Source organism: Microcaecilia unicolor, chromosome 12 (genome assembly GCF_901765095.1).
Source record: "Microcaecilia unicolor chromosome 12, aMicUni1.1, whole genome shotgun sequence".
Classification (NCBI taxonomy): domain Eukaryota; kingdom Metazoa; phylum Chordata; class Amphibia; order Gymnophiona; family Siphonopidae; genus Microcaecilia; species Microcaecilia unicolor.
This window is the reverse complement of record NC_044042.1, coordinates 13,148,098-13,161,682: the sequence shown is the minus strand read 5'-3', so window position 1 is coordinate 13,161,682 and position 13,585 is coordinate 13,148,098. Positions and strand designations below refer to the sequence as shown.

General features: G+C 46.4%; 1 protein-coding gene across 2 annotated transcripts in view; it reads left to right on the top strand.

Moving 5' to 3' along the window:
- Positions 1-13,585, top strand: part of SLC16A1 (solute carrier family 16 member 1) — an 80,655-nt gene that overhangs the window by 40,643 nt on the left and 26,427 nt on the right. For both annotated transcript variants that reach the window (XM_030221692.1, XM_030221693.1), the window contains exon 2: positions 8,674-8,928. In XM_030221692.1, coding sequence (XP_030077552.1) covers positions 8,712-8,928 — 217 coding nt within the window. In that variant the 5' untranslated portion in view covers positions 8,674-8,711. The remainder of the gene's footprint in view (positions 1-8,673; positions 8,929-13,585) is intronic.

The following is a 13,585-nucleotide window of genomic DNA, read 5'->3' as shown; positions in this document are numbered from 1 at the left end:
CACAGATGGATAGAAGGGTTGGACCGGGTGGTATTTAGTGCCTTACCTCCTCAGTATTTCTGCCTCTGCTGTCACCCCAAGATCATAAATAATGCTATTTCTTATTAGGTGAGATTAATGGGAGGAGGGGAAGGGTCCCATTCTTTAATGTCCTCTGCTCCTTGGAGGGTGTCCTTGGAGCCTTTTAGGAGCAGTGCTGCAGGAGGGAACAAGGGTTTCTCTGACTCGAGTGGCATCTCTCGCTATCTTGGTGGAGGGCAGGGGGCACTGTCTGTGTGGATTTTCCAGAAATTTGGTAGGAGTATGCCTTCATGAGGTTCCAGTGGTGGTGCCAAATTTCAGCCAGATCTGTCCAAGGAGAGGACCCTCTTCCAGAGGTGCCAGCAGCAGCATTTCAGACCCCAGCCCTTGAGACACAAGGCTGCATTTTGTTTAGTGTTAGAAGGGAGCACATCCCGGCCTTGTGTACTTTTGTTTAGCATCTGGGTTCTGCCAGCATCTTTCTCTATCTTTCTTTAGCTCCCCTGGGTACGGGGCTGTTCCCTGGTTTGCCACAGAGCTGCCGCAGCCTTAAATCTGAAGGATAATGTTTGACTTTTGTCTTGTGTTTATTCAGATTTTGTTTGCAGGTGTGAAAGGCACAGTTGGGCCCTTTTGATATGAAACAGGATTAAACAAGGCCTCACGGTCTTATCTGCTCTCCTTTCCTCCACCCTGAGAACAGGCTTCGCATGTGACCTGTCTGGGTATTTTTGTAGCAGCACTGAACCAGGGCTTTACCTAACACATTCACTACAGACCAGCAAGTTCCTGTTCCAGAGAGCTTACCATTTAAGCGGGCTTGCGAGACAGGTCACAGTGTGTGACTTTGACAGACAGCAGCATTTGATGCCCCCCCCGCCCCCATCAGCTCCTGTAATGTGCACAGAGCTTCACTTTTGTTTGCAGAAAGTCTGGGTATAGTTTCACCCTCGGGGGGGGGGGGGGGGGGTGCAGCTAATTCCCCAGGGCTGTCCAGGTCCTTCCACGACAGGCAGCCCTGCTGCAGAGGATCACTGTTCTGAGAGCAGCAATCCTTGGGGACGTCCGCTGGAGGGAAGAACCAGTTCCTGAGCAGATCATGTGAGACCAGTTGCTGGCAAAGTGTCACTCAGGGACGTTTTCCACTCATCACTGGCTCCAAATTTGGTAGCTTTGTTCTGACCTTCAGAGTACTTTACTGTACGCTCAAACACATTGTGCTCCGAGGAACTTTAGATCCTGTGCTGGCCTTTCCCATTAATATGTAAGTTGCTTTTTTCTGTGTATAATGAGGACAACTTTGGTCCCTCTCTCTGTAGAAATAGAAACTTGGGTTTAAGACATCTGTGCTGTCTGTTTTATCATGTATCGTTTGCAGTGTGTTTCCTCTGTAAAAGTTTCTGAAACTTCCTCATCTACATTTTTTACTTTTTTTTTTTTTTAAGTAGATTTTGGAAGGCTGCATATTATCTCACCTTTAGGCTGCCCAGTATTTTGAGCATGTTTTTATGGCGTAGATAAGTGTGCACAAGTTTAAAAGACCATGAACGTGGGGTGGTCTAGTTGAGGGAATATTTTGTAGATGGCATCTTCCTTTGGGTTCATGATGTTACTATCTTTCTAAAGCAGTTTTCTTCCTTGCAAGGCCTGAGGGCCAATGGCGGCCTCCCCGTTATGTTTCTGGGATTTTTTTTTTCTGCTACTCTGCCTCTCTACCCAGGCTCAGGACAGAAAGTGGAAAGTGAATGGGGGGAGTGTGGGGGGAAGAGCCACATGCTTGAAGGACAAGACATATCTCTCAGTTGGCAAAAGAAGAATACATTTGGAAATGCTCATAACCTTGAGGATGCCCCCTCAAGGTTGAAGGTGGGATGGAGGGGATGGATGTCATTGGCACACACTGGTCAGCAGTGCTGTAGCCCCGCATGGGACGATATTTGGTGGCTCTCCTTCAGCTCGTTAGAATCCAAAGTGGCCCCAACTTAAAAATGAATGAAGACCACTGATCTATGAAATGCTGAAACTTTGCCTTAGATCTTGACGGCCGCTCATCATGTGACGTCTCGTGGGTAGTGGAATCGCCAGGCGTGGCAGTCCTTGACCAGTGCAGGTTGTACTGTGATGTGAGGTTTTGGACTGGTCGCTGCGCAAACCGTGATGAAGGGCCCCGATTCGATTCCTGAGTCAGCTTAGGGAGGAGGAGGAGGCTGATTTTCACAGCACCTAGGATGGGGGTGGGAAGAATGGCATCATGGTCTTCGTTAAGGGGGACGCTTGGCACCTTGATTGAGAGAGTCCATGGGACAGTGTTCTGGAGCCCTGGTCCATGATTCCTGGACTTGGGAGCGTTGCTGTAATGACCAGACAGGAAGAGTGAGAGACTGTGCTATATCTGTACTTCAGGAAGCAGGTGAAAGCTTGGCTCTTCAACCAGGCCTTTAATGGAAGAAGTAACTAACTTGTTAGTCTCTACAACCCACAAGGAATGACACGGGCTGCACATACTGCAGCGGGACATGTTTATCCACTCCTACCCTAGCTGAGATGATATTTAACCATCTCTCTGACCTCATGTGCAACTTTCTTCAAATCAGTCACCTTACTTTCTAATTCTTCCTACTTTCTTACTCATCTATATGTTACAACTTTACCTTACCCTTCGCTATCAATTATAATGTTCTAGTACATATTGTGTTGTCATTGCAAGAGGCATACCATGCCATACTTTGTATTGTTGTTCGAATATTTTTACTGCTCTAATTGCCTCCTGCTCATGTTTGATCTATTCTTACTGTACTCCGCCTTGAGTGAATTCCTTCAAAAAGGCGGTAAATAAATCCTAATAAATAAATAAGGAGGGATAACCCCCAGAGAGGGCAAATGAAGGGTCTGGATACCAGATTCCAGCATCGGTTGTACGTAGTAACATAGTAAATGACGACAGAGAAAGATCCATATGTTCCATCCAGTCTGCTGCACCTGCTGAGCTGATTGAGCTGGGTATAAAATGAGATAGGAAGAGTTACCAGACCAGAAAGAAAAAAAGAAATGTTTTTTTTTTTTTTTTTTTAATCTATTTGCATTCCACTTTCTGAGATGTATTAACTTGGGTTTCGCTCACACCTCTTCTCAGTAGTAGCTGAAAGCGAGTTATATTTAGGTACAGTAAGTAGTTCAATTTATTTGATATATTTTTATTTTTATTACATTTGTACCCCGCGCTTTCCCACTCATGGCAGACTCAATGCGGCTTACATGGGGCAATGGAGGGTTAAGTGACTTGCCCAGAGTCACAAGGAGCTGCCTGTGCCTGAAGTGGGAATCGAACTCAGTTCCTCAGTTCCCCAGGACCAAAGTCCACCACCCTAACCACTAGGCCACTCCTCCACTGTTGCTACTATTGGAGATTCTACATGGAATGTTGCTATTCCACTAGCAACACTCCATGTAGAAGTCGGCCCTTGCAGATCACCAATGTGGCCGCGCAGGCTTCTGCTTCTGTGAGTCTGACGTCCTGCACGTACGTGCAGGACGTCAGACTCACAGAAACAGAAGCCTGCGCAGCCTTCTACATGGAATGTTGCTAGTGGAATAGCAACATTCCATGTAGAATCTCCAATAGTAGCAACATTCCATGTAGAATCTCCAATAGTATCTATTTTATTTTTGTTACATTTGTACCCTGCACTTTCCCACTCATGGCAGGCTCAATATGGCTTACATGGGGCAATGGAGGGTTAAGTGACTTGCCCAGAGTCACAAGGAGCTGCCTGTGCCGGGAATCAAACTCAGTTCCTCAGGACCAAAGTCCACCACCCTAAGATAAGGAGGGCAAAAAAGGACTTTGAGAAGAAATTAGCTTTGGAAGCAAAAATACATAGTAAAAATTTTTTTAGATACATTAAAAGCAGGAAACCGGCCAAAGAGTCGGTTGGGCCGCTGGACGAAAATGGTGTTAAAGGGGCGATCAGGGAGGACAAAGCCGTAGCGGAGAAATTAAATGAATTCTTTGCTTCGGTCTTCACCGAGGAGGATTTGGGGGGGACACCGGTGCCGGAAAGAATATTTGAAGCGGGGGAGTCGGAGAAACTAAACAAATTCTCTGTAACCTTGGAGGATGTAATGGGTCAGTTCAGCAAGCTGAAGAGTAGTAAATCACCGGGACCTGATGGTATTCATCCCAGAGTATTAATAGAACTAAAAAATGAACTTGCGGAGCTACTGTTAGAAATATGCAATCTGTCCCTAAAATCGAGTGTAGTACCGGAAGACTGGAGGGTAGCCAATGTTACTCCGATTTTTAAGAAGGGTTCCAGAGGAGATCCGGGAAATTATAGACCGGTGAGTCTGACGTCGGTGCCGGGCAAGATGGTGGAGGCTATTATTAAGAATAAAATTGCAGAGCATATACAAAAACATGGACTGATGAGACAAAGTCAGCACGGATTTAGTGAAGGGAAGTCTTGCCTCACCAATCTAATGCATTTTTTTGAGGGGGTAAGCAAACATGTGGACAATGGGGAGCCGGTTGATATTGTATATCTGGATTTTCAGAAGGCGTTTGACAAAGTGCCGCACGAAAGACTCCTGAAGAAATTGCAGAGTCATGGAATCGGAGGTAGGGTATTATTATGGATTAAGAACTGGTTGAAAGATAGGAAGCAGAGAGTAGGATTGCGTGGCCAGTATTCTCAGTGGAGGAGGGTAGTTAGTGGGGTCCCGCAGGGGTCTGTGCTGGGTCCGTTGCTTTTTAATGTATTTATAAATGACCTAGAGATGGGAATAACTAGTGAGGTAATTAAATTCGCCGATGACACAAAATTATTCAGGGTCGTCAAGTCGCAGGAGGAATGTGAACGATTACAGGAGGACCTTGCGAGACTGGGAGATTGGGCGTGCAAGTGGCAGATGAAGTTCAATGTTGACAAGTGCAAAGTAATGCATGTGGGTAAGAGGAACCCGAATTATAGCTACGTCTTGCAAGGTTCCGCGTTAGGAGTTACGGATCAAGAAAGGGATCTGGGTGTCGTCGTCGATGATACGCTGAAACCTTCTGCTCAGTGTGCTGCTGCGGCTAGGAAAGCGAATAGAATGTTGGGTGTTATTAGGAAGGGTATGGAGTCCAGGTGTGCGGATGTTATAATGCCGTTGTATCGCTCCATGGTGCGACCGCACCTGGAGTATTGTGTTCAGTACTGGTCTCCGTATCTCAAAAAAGATATAGTAGAATTGGAAAAGGTACAGCGAAGGGCGACGAAAATGATAGTGGGGATGGGACGACTTTCCTATGAAGAGAGGCTGAGAAGGCTAGGGCTTTTCAGCTTGGAGAAGAGACGGCTGAGGGGAGATATGATAGAAGTGTATAAAATAATGAGTGGAATGGATCGGGTGGATGTGAAGCGACTGTTCACGCTATCCAAAAATACTAGGACTAGAGGGCATGAGTTGAAGCTACAGTGTGGTAAATTTAAAACGAATCGGAGAAAATGTTTCTTCACCCAACGTGTAATTAGACTCTGGAATTCGTTGCCGGAGAACGTGGTACGGGCGGTTAGCTTGACGGAGTTTAAAAAGGGGTTAGATAGATTCCTAAAGGACAAGTCCATAGACCGCTATTAAATGGACTTGGAAAAATTCCGCATTTTTAGGTATAACTTGTCTGGAATGTTTTTACGTTTGGGGAGCGTGCCAGGTGCCCTTGACCTGGATTGGCCACTGTCGGTGACAGGATGCTGGGCTAGATGGACCTTTGGTCTTTCCCAGTATGGCACTACTTATGTACTTATGTACTAGGCCACTCCTCCACTGTTGCTACTATTTGAGATTCTACATGGAATGTTGCTATTCCAGTAGCAACATTCCATGTAGAAGTCGGCCCTTGCAGATCACCAATGTGGCCGCGCAGGCTTCTGCTTCTGTGAGTCTGACGTCCTGCACGTACGTGCAGGATGTCAGACTCACAGAAACAGAAGCCTGCGCAGCCTTCTACATGGAATGTTGCTAGTGGAATAGCAACATTCCATGTAGAATCTCCAGTAATAGCAACATTCCATGTAGAATCTCCAATAGTATCTATTTTATTTTTGTTACATTTGTACCCTGCGCTTTCCCACTCATGGCAGGCTCAATGCGGCTTACATGGGGCAATGGAGGGTTAAGTGACTTGCCCAGAGTCACAAGGAGCTGCATGTGCCTGAAGTGGGAATTGAACTCAGTTCCTCAGGACCAAAGTCCACCACCCTAACCACCACTCCTCCACTGTTGCTACTATGTGGCCGCGCAGGCTTCTGCTTCTGTGAGTCTGACGTCCTGCACGTACGTGCAGGACGTCAGACTCACAGAAGCAGAAGCCTGTGCGGCCACATTGGTGATCTGCAAGGGCCGACTTTTACATTGAATGTTGCTAGTGGAATAGCAACATTCCATGTAGAATCTCCAATAGTAGCAACATTCCATGTAGAATCTCCAATAGTATCTATTTTATTTTTGTTACATTTGTACCCTGCGCTTTCCCACTCATGGCAGGCTCAATGCGGCAGGCAATGGAGGGTTAAGTGACTTGCCCAGAGTCACAAGGAGCTGCCTGTGCCGGGAATTGAACTCAGTTCCTCAGTTCCCCAGGACCAAAGTCCACCACCCTAACCACTAGGCCACTCCTCCACTCGCAAATCTATATTAAAAAAATCTAAGCAGTTTGTAAAGTTAAATGATGGGGGGGGGGGGGGGGGGAACAAGCAATTGAGAAACGAGACATTTCACAGTAAGACAGGACCAATAAAAATGCAGCTAAACAAAACAACATAGAAATTTTACACGGGAGAGAAAAAGCTACAGAGTAGAAATAGGGGAAGGGCATCATCGGCTCCGAATTTCCTTGTCCCCCAAGGATTTACAGTCTAATGGGGTCAACTGTATAAATTGACACCTCAGTCTAGGTGCCCCAGTGCCGTGTACTTAGTGCCCATTCTGTAGGGGGCATCTCGGCGCTAAGGTTCTGTTATAGAATGCGGGCATAAAAGTCAACATTTTGTGCACCTGCTTCCTCTTGTGCCATGTCCGTGGCGGGCTTAAGTTGGTGTGCCAAGTGACGTGTGTCATTTTATAATCTAATATAATAATTCGCACCTCCAACGTTCTGAAGCTGACTCCGTGGCAGGGTGGCAGTGAAGCCCTGTAGTGTCCGTAGGGTTCGTAATCGCCCCGCCCTCGAGGGAACTCTGTATAGTTGCCAGGTAAACACACACACACACACTGATGCAGGACATGGGGGAGGCTACGAAGGAAAAGAGACACCAGATTGGCGGGGAGAGGGGAGGAGCTGCGAAGACAGGAGTGGCGAATTCGGATGCATCAGGGCCGGAGGGAGGAGACGAGGGAAAGGAGACACCAGATTGGCTAGCAGAGGGAAGAGGGGAGGAGCCGCAATGACAGGAGCGGCGAATCCGGATGAGTCGGGGCTGAGCCAGTGTGAGGCCAGCTGTGACACTGAGCGCCAAAGAAAATAGCAAAACAGCCCAGCCTGTGTGTGCTGGAGGTGCGTGGCTACGGCAGCCCAGGCTCCGTGTTCCCCAATGACGCCACCTGGACAGGGGTAGGACGGAGGGAGGGACAGAGGGAGGGGGCCCTGGATCCTTGCTAGCGCCTTTTTCCTTTCTGTTCGAAACGGGTCTCTTTTACTAGTTTTCTATAAACTACACGGTTGATATTTAAAGTGATTTAACCAGCCGTAAATGGCTCCTGGCTGGTTGAATCACCTGTTTGGTGCTAACTGCTTATTTTCAGTAGCACTTAAATGTGCCGTTGAAAATAACCGGTTAGCACCAAACTGAAAACAGGCTGTTTTGAGGGTGTTCCAGTGGCCGATGTTCAGCACTTAACTGACCAGGTTAACCACATAAATAGGATGGACTTTTATGTGGGCCTATCTTTGTGGTGAACATTGCACTTAACCAGCTCCGCAAACCTGGAAATTCAATGCCGATGCCTGGACATGGACCTGGCGTTGAATTTCTGGGTTGCAATGCCAGCAGCATTCGGCAAAATGCTGATCGTCACTGGCTGAGTATCGGGCACTATGTTTGTAACTGAGAGAGACGCTCATGGGCCGCTCACACGTACGTCTTCCTTGCAGTTACTCACTGTGGTGCTTAGATCAGTGCTTCCCAATCTTTTTGTGGCCAAATAAAATTGTGATTCTCCCCCCCCCCCACCCCCACCACCCGGAGGTGCAAAGTATTGATGCATCTATGGAGAGCCCACCTCCCAAAGACAGGTTTTGACTCCATTTGGGGTCCCAACCCACAGTTTGGGAAGCTCTGATTATTTTGGGATTTTGCTCAAACCTTTTTCAATAGTAGCTCAAGGTGAATTACGTTCAGGTACACTGGGTATTTCTCACAGTCTAAGTTTGTACCTGAGGCAGTGGAGGGTTAAGTGACTTGCCCAAGATCACAAGGAGCAGCAGCGGGATTTAAAACCTGAGCTTCCCTGGTTGTCAGCCAGATTGTTCTAAGCGCTAGGCTCATATTTCATTGTTGTTCTGATTTTTTTTTTCTTCCTGAAATTACATTTTGTAGTTACGATCTAATACTGTAGTAACCTGGTTCAAATAGTCCTGTGTTTAATACGCCCTGCTTTTCCTCTCCCTTCCAGATATTTGAGTCTCAGCTGAGTTACCACCATCACCGAAGATGCCAGCAGCGGTTGGTGGTCCTCAGGGATATACCCCCCCAGAAGGAGGCTGGGGGTGGGCCGTGGTGGTGGGTGCATTCATCTCCATTGGATTCTCCTATGCCTTCGCCAAGTCCATCACTGTCTTCTTTAAGGACATTGAAGTCATCTTCAACGCCACAAGCAGCGAGGTGTCCTGGATCTCATCCATCATGCTGGCTGTCATGTATGGAGGAGGTAGGAAATGAGTCTGGTGCCTCAGGGGTGTAGCCGGAACTTGTTTTGAGGGGTGTGTGAGTGGGGGGGGGGGGGCTTAGCATTTCCTCTGTCTCCCCCCACCCTTGCTGCTGACGAATCATACCTTTGGTGGTAGGGATGCTTAAGCCCCACCAGCTGGGGGTTCTCTGCCGGAGCCCCCGCCCATGTTGCAGAAGCTGTGAGAAAGCCAGCAGAATGCTCCAACCTTCGAGGCCAGCATTTTCGCACATCGTCAGCTCAAATGAACTGAGCACGCGCGGAAGTGCCGGTATCGGTGGCTGGAAGCACCCCACCGACTTCCTGCTGCTGAGGCAGCATAGATGGGGGGGCTTGGGCCACAAATCCCGTCTTTGGCTGGCAGAGCTTGAGCATCCCTGCCAGACGATGAATCTGGTGCTGCAGTTTTTTTGAAGGTGGTCAGAGCCCAAACTGAGAGGATCGCCTAGGCCCCCAGGACCCTGCCCTGGCTAATGCCACTGTCGTGCGTACGTTGATCTGCTTACTGCAGAATCTTCACCGTTTTTTATGTGAGGGCTAGTCCGTCAAAAAAAAAAAAAAAAAGTACAGTGTGAGAACCAAGACCATCACCAGACAAAGTGACAGACACCCCTTTCAACCTCCAGTATCCTGTCGCCACCCCCATCCCCTTCAAGCTAGCTCTCCTCTTCCCCCTCCAGTTTTTTTTTTTAATTTTCATGAAGTCTTTATTAGTAAATAGTACACAAATCCTGAAACATAACGTATCATGCGTATCATGGCACAATCCGATAAGACAGTACACAACTTTCTAACACTGTGGCAAACAAGTAATAATAACATGGCTTTGCTCTCATTACAGATCACATGAGTATCTCTTAGTGCACTACTCCATCTATTGAACTGTTCAGAATAACCATTCCGGTACTTCAACCTTTTTCAGTTTTATGACATACCCCAAATTCCGTCCCCCTCTTACCTCTCAAAACCCCCACCCATCCCACCCCTCCTATCCCCCCCCCCCCCCCCAACACCACCGTAACTTATGGGATCAATCGAGTTATACATGAAGAATAAAAGAGTCCCAGATCATGTGCCATCAATACTACTACTACTACTACTATTTAGCATTTCTATAGCGCTACAAGGCGTACGCAGTGCTGCACAAACATAGAAGAAAGACAGTCCCTGCTCAAAGAGCCTACAATCTAATAGACAAAAAAAATAAATAAAGTAAGCAAATCAAATCAATTAATGTGAACGGGAAGGAAGAGAGGAGGGTAGGTGGAGGCGAGTGGTTACGAGTCAAAAGCAATGTTAAAGAGGTGGGCTTTCAGTCTAGATTTAAAGGTGGCCAAGGATGGGGCAAGACGTAGGGGCAAGTACCTGGCAGAAACCCAAATAGTAGCAACATTCCATGTAGAACCCCAAAGAGTAGCAAGATTCTAGAATTCTAAAGAATAACCAGATTCCATGCAGAATTTCAAAGTGTAGCAACATTCTATATAGAATCCCAAAGAGTAGCAAGATTCCATTCAGAATCCTAAGTACATAAGTATTGCCATACTGGGACAGACCGAAGGTCCATCAAGCCCAGCATCCTGTTTCCAACAGTGGCCAATCCAGGTCACAAGTACTACTACTACTATTTAGCATTTCTAAAGCGCTACAAGGCGTATGCAGCGCTGCACAAACATAGAAGAAAGACAGTCCCTGCTCAAAGAGCTTACAATCTAATAGACAAAAAATAAATAAAGTAAGCAAATCAATTAATGTGAACAGGAAGGAAGAGAGGAGGGTAGGTGGAGGCGAGTGGTTACGAGTCAAAAGCAATGTTAGAGGTGGGCTTTCAGTCTAGATTTAAAGGTGGCCAAGGATGGGGCAAGACGTAGGGGCTCAGGAAGTTTATTCCAGGCGTAGGGTGCAGCGAGACAGAAGGCGCGAAGTCTGGAGTTGGCAGTAGTGGAGAAGGCAACAGATAAGAAGGATTTATCCATGGAGCGGAGTGCACGGGAAGGGGTGTAGGGAAGGACGAGTGTGGAGAGATACTGGGGAGCAGCAGAGTGAGTACATTTATAGGTTAGTAGAAGAAGCTAGCAATCTTTCCATCTCACAGATATGCTTCAGTTTTTGGATCCACCGATATATCGGAGGGGTTGTGGGCCTGCTTCCAATGGGCAGCAAGTACAACTCTGGCGGCGCTTGTAGCCTGCTTCAAAAAAATTTGCTGGGTGTGAGGTCGACCCGCAACACCCGCAGAGAATAAGAAAAAGACTGGGCTCCACGGTATCGGACCCATCCCGTTCCCTCTCCAGTTTTTAATTCCCCCCCCCCCCCCACTGTACTATCTCCGGAGGCTTGTTACTGGTGCTACTTTTTCAAACAGCTATCATGTTTTGTCCAGCACCACATAGCTCACAGTAAGTTTGAGCTGTGTGGTGCTTTCTCAGTTTTATGAGAACAGAGTGGGATTTTGGGCAGCAATAGGTCAAACACGCCAAAAGCTGCAGTACAGGAACTAAACATAGTAGTGGTCGATATTTAAAGTGATTTCAACGGCCAGAAATGGTAACTCACCGTTTAAATTGTAAGCATATTTCAGTGCCACTGAAAATGCCCCTTAAGCCGAAACTAATTATGGGGGCGGAGTCAGGACTTAGCCAGTTACGTGCCGATATTCCACATAACCACAACAGAATTTGACTGGTCAACCTATTGGTCTAAAACTTGACGCCCAGCAAAATCAGCAGCTATATCTCGGTCATCCTTTTTCATAATCCTTTCTTGCCTACTTGGACCCCAATAAGACTGGCTAAGCTCTCCAATCAAATCTCCCTAACCTCCTGCTGGTCTTGTTCTTCCACTGAAGGTTCCCCATCTCGTACCATCTTCTATTGTCCAAATGTACATGCGTATTCGGAACTATATTTGGTCCAGAATTTCCAACATATTTCATCTACCTCCAGATTTACATATCTCCTACAACAATGTCGTCCTTCGCTCCTTCAGTTCAGAAATTTCCCTACCTCAATCCTCTGGTAAACTTTTCAACATTCTACTGGCAATTGCCTTGCATGTAATAATATGGAAATGAAAAGAGAACTCACTTCTGAACTTTTCTGAATATCTGCACTATAAAGGGGGAAATGGGACTTGATATACCGCCTTTCTGAGGTTTTTGCAACTACATTCAAAGCGGTTTACATATATTCAGGTACTTATTTTGTACCAGGGGCAATGGAGGGTTAAGTGACTTGCCCAGAGTCACAAGGAGCTGCAGTGGGAATCGAACCCAGTTCCCCAGAATCAGAGTCCGCTGCACTAACCACTAGGCTACTCCTCCACTAGCAGCATTCCATGTAGAAGCCTGGACATGCAGGACGTCAGACTCACAGAAACAGAAGCCTGCGTGGCCGCATTGCTGATCTGCAAGGGCAGGCTTCTACATGGAATGTTGCTAGTGGAATAGCAACATTCCATGTAGAATCTCAAATAGTAGCAACAGAATCTCAATAGTAGCAACATTCCATGTAGACTCTCAAATAGTAGCAACATTCCATGTAGAATCTCAAATAGGGAAAGGGAAATGGGACTTGATATACCGCCTTTCTGAGGTTTTTGCAACTACATTCAAAGCGGTTTACATATATTCAGGTACTTATTTTGTACCAGGGGCAATGGAGGGTTAAGTGACTTGCCCAGAGTCACAAGGAGTTGTAGTGGGAATCGAACCCAGTTCCCCAGAATCACAGTCCGCTGCACTAACCACTAGGCTACTCCTCCACTCCTAAGAAATATGAACTAATACTTGCTTACAAATGTCATTCATTTAAGTCCGTAATGGCCACCTGGCCACCTACAGACTTGTTTTGCTGTAAATGACCACAGAATTGACAACTGTCCTTACCTACTATAATGTTTATTGTAACGATGCGTTATTGATATTTTACGTATGCTATGTAGCTGACCTATTGTTTATTTATTTGTATCCCACATTTTCCCACCTATTTGCAGGCTTACATTGTTCGGTCATGGCGATCGCCATTTCCGGAGTGAGAGATACAAGTGGTATTACATTAAAGATCATGATTGACATAGTAGATTAAACAGTCAAGTGTAAAGAGTTCATATTCGGAATAAGAGATCAAGTGGTATTGCATTGAAGTTCATTCGTGGTAGAGTAGACCTTGGTAGTCGAGTATAGAGAGTTAGGTTTTATCCAGTTCAGGCTTGAGTTTCGTTGTCTGGTAATTAGAATGGATCATTGTGGTGTGCCTTGTTGAACAGGCTGGTCTTCAGTGATCTCCGAAAGTTAGTTAGGCCGCGCATTTTTTTACATCTGTTTGTTTATCTTGTTAGCTTAGATAAATCTAAGAAAATTTTCAACAAAAATATTGAAACAGAAGAATAACCACATAAACAGAACCACATAAAACACAGTCCTATCTTTATGTGGTTCATCATAACTGGTTATCTTCTGAATATCGCTGTGTTTTATTTGGCAACATATGCCTGAATGCTCCGTGCCGGTGCCCGGCATGGCCCAGCGTTGACTATCTGTGCGTAAAGTCAGTGGCAGACAAAAAAAAAACACTGATCACTGCCAAATGAATCTCTACCCCTCCTCTCAGTACCCTTCTCCACCACCGCCAACTCCAGA